Source organism: Podarcis tiliguerta (genome assembly GCF_965153285.1).
Source record: "Podarcis tiliguerta genome assembly, chromosome: 5".
Classification (NCBI taxonomy): domain Eukaryota; kingdom Metazoa; phylum Chordata; class Lepidosauria; order Squamata; family Lacertidae; genus Podarcis; species Podarcis tiliguerta.
In genome coordinates this window covers 72505188-72517936 of record NC_139538.1, presented here as the reverse complement: position 1 = coordinate 72517936, position 12749 = coordinate 72505188, and the positions used below count along the sequence as shown (strand labels likewise).

The 12749-nt window shown below is 40.6% G+C and overlaps 1 protein-coding gene across 1 annotated transcript in view; it reads right to left on the bottom strand.

The window, feature by feature from the left end:
• Window positions 1-9844: 9844 nt before the first annotated feature.
• The window catches only part of CCDC6 (coiled-coil domain containing 6), a 37026-nt gene continuing 34121 nt past the window's right edge, over window positions 9845-12749 (bottom strand). The window contains exon 9 of the mRNA XM_083440097.1: window positions 9845-11394. Coding sequence (XP_083296223.1) covers window positions 11215-11394 — 180 coding nt within the window. The 3' untranslated portion in view covers window positions 9845-11214. The remainder of the gene's footprint in view (window positions 11395-12749) is intronic.

Here is a 12749-nt window from a genome sequence, read left to right as displayed (position 1 = left end):
ATCAGTGCAGGTAAGAAAAAATAATAATTTTAATTATTATCATCTACAATACTGTCTTATTTTATAGTACAGTACATTGATTATTGCTTTCATTGTATAGATCAATGGACTTATTAGATAGTAAAATTCATGTTAAATTGCTGTTTTAGGGGTTGTTTTTAAAGGTTTCGAGCAGATTAATCCATTTTGCATTACTTTCTATGGGAAAGCATGCCTTGGTTTTGGAATGTTTTGGTTTTCGAATGGACTTCCGGAGTGGATTAAGTTTGAGAACCAAGGTACCACTGTAAATGAAAATAGGCTTTCCACATTACAATAAAAGTTTGTGGTTGTGGAGTGTGCCACTCCTTTCTGCTTAACATAGTGGAAACATGCCCAGAGCTTATTGCTTTTAAAAATTAGGCTGTTTTTAATTGCTGGGGCTAAACATGCTCATTTTAATTTTGATATTGTAGGTTTGTGTTGTTAAAATTGTATGCCTTTTTTCTGGATTTCAATTTTTTACTTCAAAAAAATATGCTACTCGTTAAAAAAAAGAAACAAGACAAGACACATTTTGCTTATTCAATGTGGGGGAAAATCTAATTTCTAAAAGTGGTTTGCAGGGTTTATTTGTTGAGATGAAAGATAAGGTAAAGAATGAAGAGGGGAGTGTTAATTAAATTGAGTGTAAAAATACAGAGCGCCCAGAGCAATTAGGAAGAAACAAGTAATTTTATATTCCAGTGTACAAGACCCAGGAACATATTGAGTTTTCTTGGTCAATGATTGACAATAGAACTTTCAGCCCTTCATCAAAAATATGTATGATAACTGAGATCAGAGCAGCCAACTCAGATCAGAGCAGCCTGCTCTTCTCGATCAACCCCAATCCTATATTCCTGTAGCATGAACCAAGAGAACTAGGCAAGTGGGGGATTACGTGAACCTTAACATTTGACATTATATGGGGTTTTAGTAAGGATTTCTAAAAGTAGGGGAGAGGACAAATGGACACAGCAGATTGGAAAATAAAAGGAGCTATTTAGCTCAAATCTAGTATGCTGATTTACTTACATCTATTATGCCTATTTAGGTCTGGTCTCCTCATGAATAGCACACAATGTAGGGGGTCACTTGCAGGGTTATCTAATGACATGCCCTGAGGTAAGAGATCAATGAACTTAGATGGTAGGGACAAAAGACTGTGGTACCCAGGCCTATTTAAAAGGTTCTCCCTGTAAGAAAAACACTGGGGTCTAATTTGAATAATAGAGTGCTTGGTATCTGGTGGGCGGGGCTTGTGCAGTGGTTGTTGTTTTTTTGCTCTGGAATCAGCCCCTCCCTTCAGTGCTTGTTCCGTTAAGAATGTCAGTTGAGAGAGACCAACTGGCACTTCTTGTTTTCTTGCCTCAGCCTTGTCTCTAGATGTTTAGTTTCTCTCAGACATTATGTTATTCTCTTACAGTTTTTTCTCAGTTCATTATTAAAGCTTGTTTACATTTACGTGAGCCACTTATGTGTCATGTTTGGTAGGTGGGGTGGATTGACACTTTTTGGGGTGCAGATACCCCCTGTGGGCAGGCGAATATGGTTATTGGCTAGTAGAAATTGCCAACAGGATTTCTCTTTCTGCCAAACTTTTGAGTTTGTGGATTCATTAACTGATTGGAGTAGGTGCTTGTCTGAGGAAAACAGAGTGTGAGAGAGCAGTTTCCCCTCTAGAATTCTGAAACCTCGTTGGCCTATAATAAGTTTGAATGGAATGTCCACCAAAAACAACAACACAATAATTCTGATATTTAACAGTCTGGTGTTTTTAAGTCCACTGAACCATTTAAAACACGAATTCTACAGCCAACTGTCACAACTTGAAACCTTCCAAGTTACATGTCATTTCTCCAGCAACAGCATAATTGCTAACTGGCAGACTGTCAACTAAAACCCAACACAATGTATCTCTCTGGCTTCAGTTAGGAATAAGACAATTTCCCACTCTCTGAGCACTTTATTTACAATCCAACAGTGTTTAAAATAGAGCGTTCTTGCGTTTACATTTCTTCAGATAAACACAGCTTTTTCATATCCTGACTATTTTTGGGCAACTTAGCTGGAGTCATAAACTGCTGAACCACTTTAATGCACTTACCCTGTAAATAGTCGGGCCCCCCCCCCTTACACTGATACCCTCTTAAATGAAAGTGAGCTCATGCCATACATTTTCCAGATGTACAATCTACAGAAATGTGCTTTCCAGTCAGGAATTTCCACCCATCAGTAAATACAGTAAAATAGACACACGTTCATTGCTATGTGTGACAAAATGCACTTGCAAGGTGTATGCATTTTGCTCTACAGAATTTATATCTATGCAGGAAATTGGATCGCAATGCAGCCGTAAGTTAGACAGATAAAAAGGCTACAGGTAGAATTTGAAATCACTAGCAGTTCAATATATTAAGCTAAATTGCTCCCAGATAAAAGTATCTATTAAGTTAAATGTAAGGGACACAAAGTGGATGTCTAAGGTATTTTAACTTCATTTTCTTTTATTAGCAGAACATAAATAGATATGCTAAGGTAAACTATTTTATTCATGGATAGGTAGCCGTGTCGGTCTGCCATAGTCGAAATAAAATAAAATAAAATAAAAATTTAAAAATCCTTCCAGTAGCACCTGAGAGACCAACTTAATTAGTTATTGCTATGAGCTTTCGTGAGCATGCACACTTCTTCAGATACAGTGGTACCTTGGGATGCGAATGGGATCCGTTCAACACACCATGGAACATCAAAGGAAAGTATGTATAAAAAACATGTTTGGCTTTGAATAGAGAACATAGATTCACAGAGCTGGAAGGAACCCCAAGGGTCATCTAGCTGGAGGGGAGCAGGTATCAGGTACATCTCCTCACTGTATATTACATTCAAAAGTGCCAAGAGATTAATTATATAATTGCAAGCATACCCTCAAGAGGAGAGTTCCTGCGCCTTCAGAACCATGGCTGGCACACGCAAAAACCAATCAAGTGTCCTGAATGCTGGCGTACTCTGAGATAAGTCCCTACTGACTCACTGCTTGCACTAAGCAGAAAGTTCTGTTGACCAAAGTCTCGAGGGCAACACTAGAGAGAAATCAGGCAGTCCCATAGTCAAATACAAGTTAAGTTCCAATGCAATGAGAAAGGTTCAAAGTCAAACCGTAAGGCCAGGTTCCTGTCTCTGAAGATGATCCAGGGTTAGAATCCTAAGGTTAGTGTTGAAATCACAGTCTGGTGGAGTTCCCGAAATAGTCAAGAGAGGGTACATCCATAGTCAAAGCTGAGCAGACACAAGAGTCTCTCTCTTGCTTCTCTTTTTATTCCTCCCAATCTTATTTGATGCACCTTAGCTTGCTCCAGCTGAGTAGCTGTGTCTCTCACCTTAACGAAGCATGTGATCACCCGCTGTGAGCTTAATCAAGCTAGTAAGCTGGGCTGTGTTCTCTTGCCTGCCTCAAGTCTCCTAAAGTGTACTTCCTGCTGTTCACAACTGCTCATTGCTTTTCATGTTCGTGGAGAAGCGGGCATCTCCAGTTTTGGTGATGTGTCCACTTTCTCTGGCTCCCGCAAACATCCTCTGATGCCCATTGAGTACCTCCCAAGTCCCCCGCCTCCTCTTCCCCATCTTCAGCTTGTCATGCTGGGATCCTCTTCCTTGGTGTCCTGCTAGTCCATAGCATCAATACTGTCAGATGGTTGGATTTTTATTTATTTATTTATTTGTAAAGAAGATCTATTGCTTCTAAAGTTACAATATTCTGTTCTGAAAGAAGTTCATAAGGAACATCATAAGAAACCTGATTCTTTTGATTGTGCTTGCTGAATTTGCTTTGACAAAACGCACTTAACTGGAAACTAAATTGACTGGCTCGCCGAAAACTTAACAGGAGGAGAGAGTATGGCCTAGCAGATTATTGGGTCATTTCCAAATTCCTCTTCTTATACTCCTGTACAGACTTCATAGAATTATTTTCTGCAATGGCCTGCAGCCTAAATGTGAGATTACAACAATCCAACAATAATTAAGAGGGTGGTTGTGAGTGCAACCATGATTTCCACTTCTGGAATTTTGCAAGATTCCCTTTTCCAATTATTCCAAATTGGAAGACCGCATCAAAGCAACAGTATGTCAAGCTTATACTTCCCATAAAGTTAATTATAAAATGACCTTCCATGTCTCTTCCCCCTGTCTTTTAAGTAATAGGAAAAGGCAACATTGATTTCCAAGAGTTGTTGTACATTCTGATACTGGAAGTCAACCTACCTTTATATATGATTGTGGCTGACCAACTTTTTAAGCAGCAAACTTTAATTCACTTAACAGGGAGAAAACCTAATTTTCTTTCATGGGCCTTCCTTCCAAGTAAAAGCTGTGTAGGATTGCACTGTTAAAAGAGAAAGAAGCCTGTGCATAGCTTGGCCCCCTCTCTGCATTGTTCCAACTGATTTTAATCTTGTATTCTTACATAGTTGCAAACCAGCAGCCTTCAGCCTTTAGCTATCATTTCTTAATTGACAACAGCAGCACTGCGACCGTAGAAATACATTTTTAAAAATGTATTTATACGGTGGTAGTGCGCCTGCTGTGACCTAAACTGCAATTAGGCTGCTGGCCTGCTTTTAGTACCAATCCACCAGTTGAAGATCAGTGTTCTGACCCACACTGGAATGGAAACTAAATCCAATTAAAAAAATAATTCAGCAGCAATGGCAGCAGCACAGCAAGTCACCCTCACAACATAAGTCATTTTGACCAGGTTTGTGCTTCTCTTTTACCCATCTAAAGTAATAGCCACATGAAAGGTAGTTTAACTCCTTACTTTTACTGGCATCACAAACTGGTTAGTATTTCTATATACAAAATCTCATGGAAGAAACCCTGAAGCTGGTTCACACTAGTTTTTGTTGATACGTCTCATGCCCTCCAGCTGTACAAGAGGCAACATGAACAAGTACACACACACACTTTCATCTTACTGGACATTTCCCAGGCTATATTTTTAAGCCAGAGGCACAGATAAACATCAGCTAATTTGGCTGAGATGGGTGCAGATTCTCAGATACAACTGCTTTAGAGTCTTCAGCGCAGCACAAGACTGCCCCTAGGTTTGAAGAGGCTCTGGTCAAGGTGCCCTCTTCTTTTTAATTTTTTAATAAATTATTTTTATTGGTTTTACATATAATCACATTTCATAACATCGTACCCTCTTACTTTGTCTCTTTGGCTAAACTGAGCCTAACGACTTTGCTCCCTCCCATTTGATGGTTTACAAAATTTAACTTTACATCTTTACATTCTGCTTCGTTTCCTATCCTTGTTGTATCATTACCTAAAATATTCTATTACTAAACCTGAATAGGTAGCAATTTCATCTTACAAATCTTCAGAGAACCCGGCTAATGATGTTAATTGCTTACAGTTGTCTTTCAAATATAATATAAATTTGTTCCAGTCCTTTTGGAATGCTTGGTCTCGCTGGCTCCAGATTCTTCCTGTCAGTTTCGCCACTTCTGCAAAGTCCATCAGCTTCATCTGCCACTCTTCTTTTGTTGGCAACTCCTGTTGTTTCCATCTTTGGCCTAACAAAATTCTTTCCACAGTTGTTGCATAAAAGAACAATCTTGTCTTAGTATCTCTCTACCCACTATAACCAATAAAAAAAGCTTCTTGCTTTTAAGCAAAAGTGTTTTCTTTTAACTCATTATATATCATTTCCCAGAAAGCTTTTACCTCTTTACATGTCCACCACATATGGTAAAAAGTACCTTCCTTTTCCTTACATTTCCAACATTTTTTGTTCTATACATTTTGGCCAGTTTAACTGGTGTTGAATACCACCTATAGGTGCCCTCCTCTCACTCCACAAAAATATTTACTGGGCCGCAAAGGAGAAAATAGCAGCAGTCTCTGGTGCTGAGCAGGAGTTCAGCCTCCTGTTGCAACCATCTTGATTTTTCTGGAATGCCTCTGGGGAAATGTGGGGAGAGCAGCATTATGAGGTAATGAAGATGTGGATTGACTACGTCACAGTGCTGGGCTCTAAAATATGTATTCCTCTGCCCTCAAGAAAGGGAAGCTGGCTACAGCCACAGTAAGCCCTCTGAGGACCACAGACCCTGGTATTTGCCAGGAGCGGACACCAGACTTTATCACGGGCATGGGAACGCTGTCACGCCACCTGCGCCATGGCCAATAAATTGAAGCCAGGAATGGGTTATTCAGATAAGGTGTGGCTCAGAAGGTACAGACTCCTCTTGAGCTCTCCTTTTTAGCCTCTCAATCACTCTGTGAGGGAGGTTAGGCTGAGAGTGTGTGACTGGCCTAAGATCACCCAGTGAGCCTCACGGCGCATGGAGATTCAAACAACACAGGCAGGTCTATTAGGGGTTAGAATATGTGTGCATGCCTTGCTTTGTGTGAGGGTGCGCTACAGGTTACTGGCAGACAAAACTGTCACTTGAAGGCTGGATTATAAAAAAATTGCAGACATGCAATTTCCAATGGCAGGTGGTTTTTTTTCTTAATTTTTTTTAACAATCCTTCATGTTATATCCAGGTAAATGGTAGATACCCAAAAACTTTGTCCCATGTGATTTAAGTCTATAAGCAACAAAAAATATGCATCTGGCAGAAGTTCAAATTCATAGCACAAGGGGAAGTTTTCTTCCAACAGTTTTAAAATCCTTATTTACACTCCAGGAATTAAGCATTAAACTAGTCTGTGATTTAGAAAAAAACAAAAACAGCCCCCTCCCCCTGAATACCAGGAAATAATCCTAGTGAGTTACTTAATAGGTTGAGGAATTTGACTTGATACTTTAATATGTTGTCATGGCTTCTGCTTGTTTTGGAAAGAAGCAAACAGAATTATACATTCATTTAAATAAAGCTGGTATGACAGCTATGGCTCATTAAAGTCTGCTAAAACTGTCTCTGTTTAAACAGAAAAAAATGCATCCTCTTACATTAGGCTGAGATATGTTGTGTTAAGGCTACTGGCAAAAGGAACTGGCAATAAAGATGTGTGAATGTTTCATTTACAGGTAAAGGGCTTAGCTGTACTTTTACCTGTATGTTGTGCAGTGCTTTGCAGTTCCTTTAGAAGGCTGAGCATGCAGGCACTTGTAGCCGAGTTGCTCCCATGATGTGTCCCCACTTTTATATAAGACTATAAATTCCATCTCTGACAAACAGCCAAGAAGGAACTGCCTTGCAGGAGACGACCAGTGCACATCTAGTTCCGCATTCCGTTCCCAAGGGCCCAAGAGAGATGCCTTCTCCAGTATGCTGCCACGACTGCTTCGTCACCTCTTCTTGCATGTCTACAAGCGTGCAAGAGAAGGCTGACCTATAGTGAGTGCAGCCCTTGGAATAAAATGGTTAACCAGTCTCACTTTTAAGAATACTGTTCTACCTCACAGTCCTGTCTATGAAGTTTCCTGACCACTAACAGAATAATGAACACCAAGTATTCTTGCTACTAGCGAAAGGTATGTTGAGATTTCAAGCGTAGGAATGGAAGGTTGGGATTCACTCCAGCTCTTCTAGATGCCTCACAGCACTGCAAAATAATCTCCAGGTTCGCCCCGGCCCCCTTCTGCTGCCTCCAGTACAATGGCTACCCTTTGCACAGAACAGGGATGGGGAACCTATGGTCCTCCAGATGTTGGACTAAAACTCCCATCATTCCTGCTCACTGGGACTGATGGGATCAAGAGTCCAACATCTGGAGGACCATAGGTTCCCATTCTGTGCCACAGAAGGGGACATCACTGGAATGATGCTCACTGCCCCCTAGTGACCTAAGCGATTGAGAACTGAGCAGCATCCCTTCAAACAACTTCTTCTTCTTCTTCTTCTTCTTCTTCTTGTGTTGCTTTTCATTCTAGGAACTCAATTTTACATATACAGATTAACAGCTAGCATACCACCCACATTCCAAACTCTGTGCAAGGGAGGAATACAAACAATACAGGGAATACAAAAATAACCACTAAGCCCTACACAATTAGCTATGTTTTACCTTCTTGAGAACGGTAAAAACATGTTCAGGGAGTGTTTTTCTCAGTTGAAATGTGCTTTAGAAACAGTATCCAATCACTTCTAGTAGCAACGCTGGGAAAGAAAATGAGGTTCCACAGATTACTTCTTAATCCACATAGCTGCTTCCATAAAATGTCAAGCAAACTACCATAACAATGCATTTTGGATTATCTGCCTCTTAGCTCTGCTCATGCTATGCAAACAAGTCTGCTGGTAAGATAACCAGATGACATTCACTGTAGCAGCACTTTTCTTCTTCTTAAAAGTAAGGGTGGCTGGTTAGCCTAGCAAGTTGAAACAGGAAATTAGAACAAGTGAAGAAGTGTCTACAGCACAGAGTGACTGCTATACCAGAGAGGAAACTGAGCAGCAGCTGATAGCTGTGGCTTTGCAACTCTGAGAAAGGTAGTGTGGTGACGTCAGAAGTATAAGGAGTCAACAACAATTCAACAAGATGCCTTGTTCTAGTTTGTAAGACAAGAAAAAAGAATCCCTTGATAGAATGGGAGTCTTAGTCTGAATGAGCTTCTCTAGCCTACCAATGACTGTATAAAAGTTGAGGTACAAATTCTTAGCTGCACAAATCTGCCAATACTTATTTGAATAAGAATGCATACCACTCTATCTTTTACTTGGTTTTCAGCTAATGTGTATCAGAAGACGAACAAATGGGGGAGAATTCATCACAGCACACGTAATTGATGCTCAAACTGGAATACAGGACTTCAGTTTTAGACAGCATTCCCGAATTCAAGTTAAATTGCACTGTTTTGGCTTTTAAGCACCACAACAGAACCTCAACCGTTGTCCATCCATGTTCCACTGTTGCTTTCTAAGTTACAACCAACATAACATCATTTGTCGAAACACACACAAAACTACACAAGGAGAAAATGTGGGAGCAGAATTAGATGTTAAGCAGCCCACGGTAGACACAAGTTATTACTTTTAAGGAATAAATGCATTTTCTATTTGTTATATGGATAATCAAAAGCAATAATGGTGACTAACATGGACAATTTCTAGCCAGGTGAAATGCCACCTTTGACTACCCACCCAGGATGTGGAACACATTTCAAGTTGCACTCCAAGATAAAGGAGAACCCCTTTTGACTGTGGCTTGTACCTGTGCCAAAATGCCGCTTAGTCAAGGTTGAACAGTGAGGGGAGAATTTCATGGGATTGGTTAGAGTTGCACTTCTATGGCTCATTTGCCAATTCTGGTTCACAAGGAACCAGGCTTCCACCTGGCTCTATGGCTGCTCAAGAGAACCAACCAAAACAGAATGTTAACAACACAGAGAGAGCTGGTTCACGTGACGTGGTAAGCCAAACCTTGATTTGGGGAGACCACATAAATTTGCAGGCTCCTGGAGAGGTGCTTTCAGCTGCTTTCCTCCTCCCTAGTCCTTTCCCCTGTTAAGCTGTGGGAAGCTAAGCCGAGGTTTGGTGCAACGGGTCATCCAAACTGGGATCTGTGGTCAAGCTCCCTCCTCACCACAAGCTGCAGCCAAGAGTTTTTCAACACCACCGTGGTTATTTTTGGATTCATATTTTCTGCCGTCAAAATGGCCTGATCTGTGGTTTGATGGTGGCTTAAGGGGAATTCCATGTAAGAGCTGTGCAAATTCAGGCTTGATTTTTGTTGTTGTTGCTTTTTAAAAAATTAATCCCCATTATGTAAAAGCTGTTGAGCAGGAGCACCAAGAAAAAAGCACCTACGTAAGTAGATAGGTGCCCTATCGAGGGGGAAAAAGTGACACTTTGTTACACTGCAAAGTGAAACCAAACAATTTATTTGTGCTAAATGAATGGAAAGAATGTATTTCAGAATACATTTCTTTATACATTGTACCGGCTTATGCTGCTAAATATGCATTTGCTATTGTCATCTAACTTTTCTCTGCAATCTGTTCCTTTTCTACCAAGCAATACAACATTTTCGGCTGTTACACCAATATGCTGCTATAATGTGCACCTTCAATCATATTTTCTTCTGATTTTTCTTTGAATGCTTAAAATATTGGTTCAAACATTCAGGAGGGGGGTGTCACACAATATATTTTAAACAAGGGGGGGGGGGGGAATCAGCCTTTTTAATACAAATTGCTTTTCTAAAGCAGAAATTGGAGAGCACACTTTAATCAGCCACAAGGATCTTGTTGGCAGAACCACACTTACAGAAGATCATTGTGATGAAAACAACAGTACGGACAGTTTTACAGGTCAACATGAATGAGAAATGAAACAATCAACTTTTAAGGTCCATGGATCAATACATTCTATATACTCTGACAAGTCAGGCTTCCCACATTGTACTTCAGACTGTACCACACACTGGAGAAAAGGTATGGATTTGTCAATGTATGTTTGCTGCTGTATCAGAAAATTAAGGGATTAAAAAAAAAAGTGAGTTTGGGCATTAAGGTGTCAGACTTTCACTTTTGCACTAAAAGCTGTATCTTTTTATTACTGAACTGTAGTGCTGATTTACTTTATATGCTTGAAACACACTATAATATTTAGGAGTTCGTAACATACAGCTCGTGCCTGTAATTTTATATGCAAGTTGTCATGAAAAAATATAAAAAGCTGTCCCTTTTATTTTACAAACCTAGAAGCCTGGGGGGGAAAGAAAAAAAATATATATTTAAGCTTTGGGAGCTCAGCAAAGCAATGCCATAATACCAAAGTAAGTAGCAAATGTTCCAGCCAGAGGATGGACAGACATGTAAGTTCAAGTAAAACACTGATGGAATTTTTATTTTATTTTAAATTTAGTGTTGCAGATCCACAACACTGGCTGCGTTTTACAGCAACTTCAAATATAGCACACTTCCTACGTGGAAAGCACATCCATGTTAAAAAAAAAAACAACCCACCATGAAAACCACCACATGTATTCATGTGATTATCTACATGCAGGTTTCATGTTTCCCCCACCCCCTTGCACAGAAGGGATTTCCATGTAGGAGATGTGCTAACATTTGAACCTCGGACAAACTTGTACAACACAATTAAACAGTGAAGCCTCAAAAACTTCAGTGCAAATAAGTCAAATCCAAATATACCATTGTAAGCCTTTGGCTTGTAGTAAACTGCTCTGTGTTATGAGTCCAACTCGGAATACAGATTTGCTGAGCACATGCACTAAGGCTGAGAAGAAGGATGCATTGAATGTTGAAAAGTGGCTGGCGACTGGACTGCAGGCTGCACAGGGGGTGGCGGAGGTGGAGGGGCAGGCTGCAGTGGGGTCTGTGTATTGGGAGAAGGAGGAGGAGTGGGACGCTTGAATTTGTCAGGGCTGTTGCTTCTTCGGGGCGATGGTCTCTGCGAAAGAAAACAACAGAGCCAGAGTTTTGACTAGCATAGAATCATGTTACAAGACAGGGACACTCTCGCCTTTTGACACACTTAAACTCAAATTCATTCCTGGTGGGGAAATTCAAACAGGGGTCTCAAGCTGGCCTTTTCCAACCTTTGACTATTTTGTACATAGCCCTCTGTCCTCTTAGCAGGATACTGCGATGCTGCTGTCGTATGACGTGTCCCATGCAGGGCAAAATGAGAAGAACAAATGCTACTGACACAGTGGAAATACAAAATGGTAGCAGAAAGCTTGAAAGAAGCTGAAAGTAATGGCTCCTTTCTAGAAGAACTGAATTTGAATTACGCCTGGATAACAGCACACAATGTTTCAACTCTAATGATGTAGTAACTGAACACTAAATCAATCGTTTCAAACCATGGTTTAGAGACAATTCCTTCTTGGCACTAACCACAACTTTCCTCACTTTGGACTGTGGCTGGAGTAAATTAAAAAAGGAAGGAAGGAAGTTACAAGTGAGGGGAGGAAACTTTAAGTGTATCGATTAGATGTTAACTGTGTTTTTGTTTTAATGTTTAAGAGAAACTGTTACAGAGATAAGCAATCGGAGGTCAAGGACTCCAAAGGCTTCCCACCATTGCTCCTGACCTCACTCCATCCAATACTTGGACCACTTTTTCTCCAGATGATACTCAGGGAAAGGGCTGTTTCAAAACCTGCCCTTCAAGACTGATCAGCAACAGAGGCTCTATCAAGGATTCTCCTTATACTCGTCACTGCTCTCAACTCTCACAAAGCCTTTATTACTGTTTGCATTTGGTGAAAGAGGCCTATGGAGCCCTTTACCAGAGTTTTGTGCAGGAGTAAGTCAACAGGTACAGTCACTGTTGCTACCCCTCTCCCCTTGTGGCTGAGCAGTGAATCATCATTATCATCACCATCGCTCCACAACTGCACTGTGGAGGGCTGGGCTAGATGACCCTTGGGGTCCCTCCCAACTCTATAAGTCTACAAAATGTTTCCTAGGAAAACTGAGGAAACAGAATGGAACTAAGAATGGAATCAAAAGCTTGAAAACTATTGTCCAAAATGGAAAGAACTGCAAGGGATGGACGATTTGCTTGTCCAGGAACCCAATACAAAGTGGGGTTCCCAGGTTTTTATTAGAAGAAAGACTGCGCGTTGGTGGGCCTTGCGGGTTCAGAGCCAATAAGTAAGTCTGTTGGGGCAGCTCTGGCTTTTCAGACCAGAATACACTCAGACAGCTGGCGGTTTTAACAAAGAGGTCTAATCTTTCTAGTCTATTTGGCAGAAAATGGGTGAAAGTACACAATGACTGAATGACAGTATATGTAGG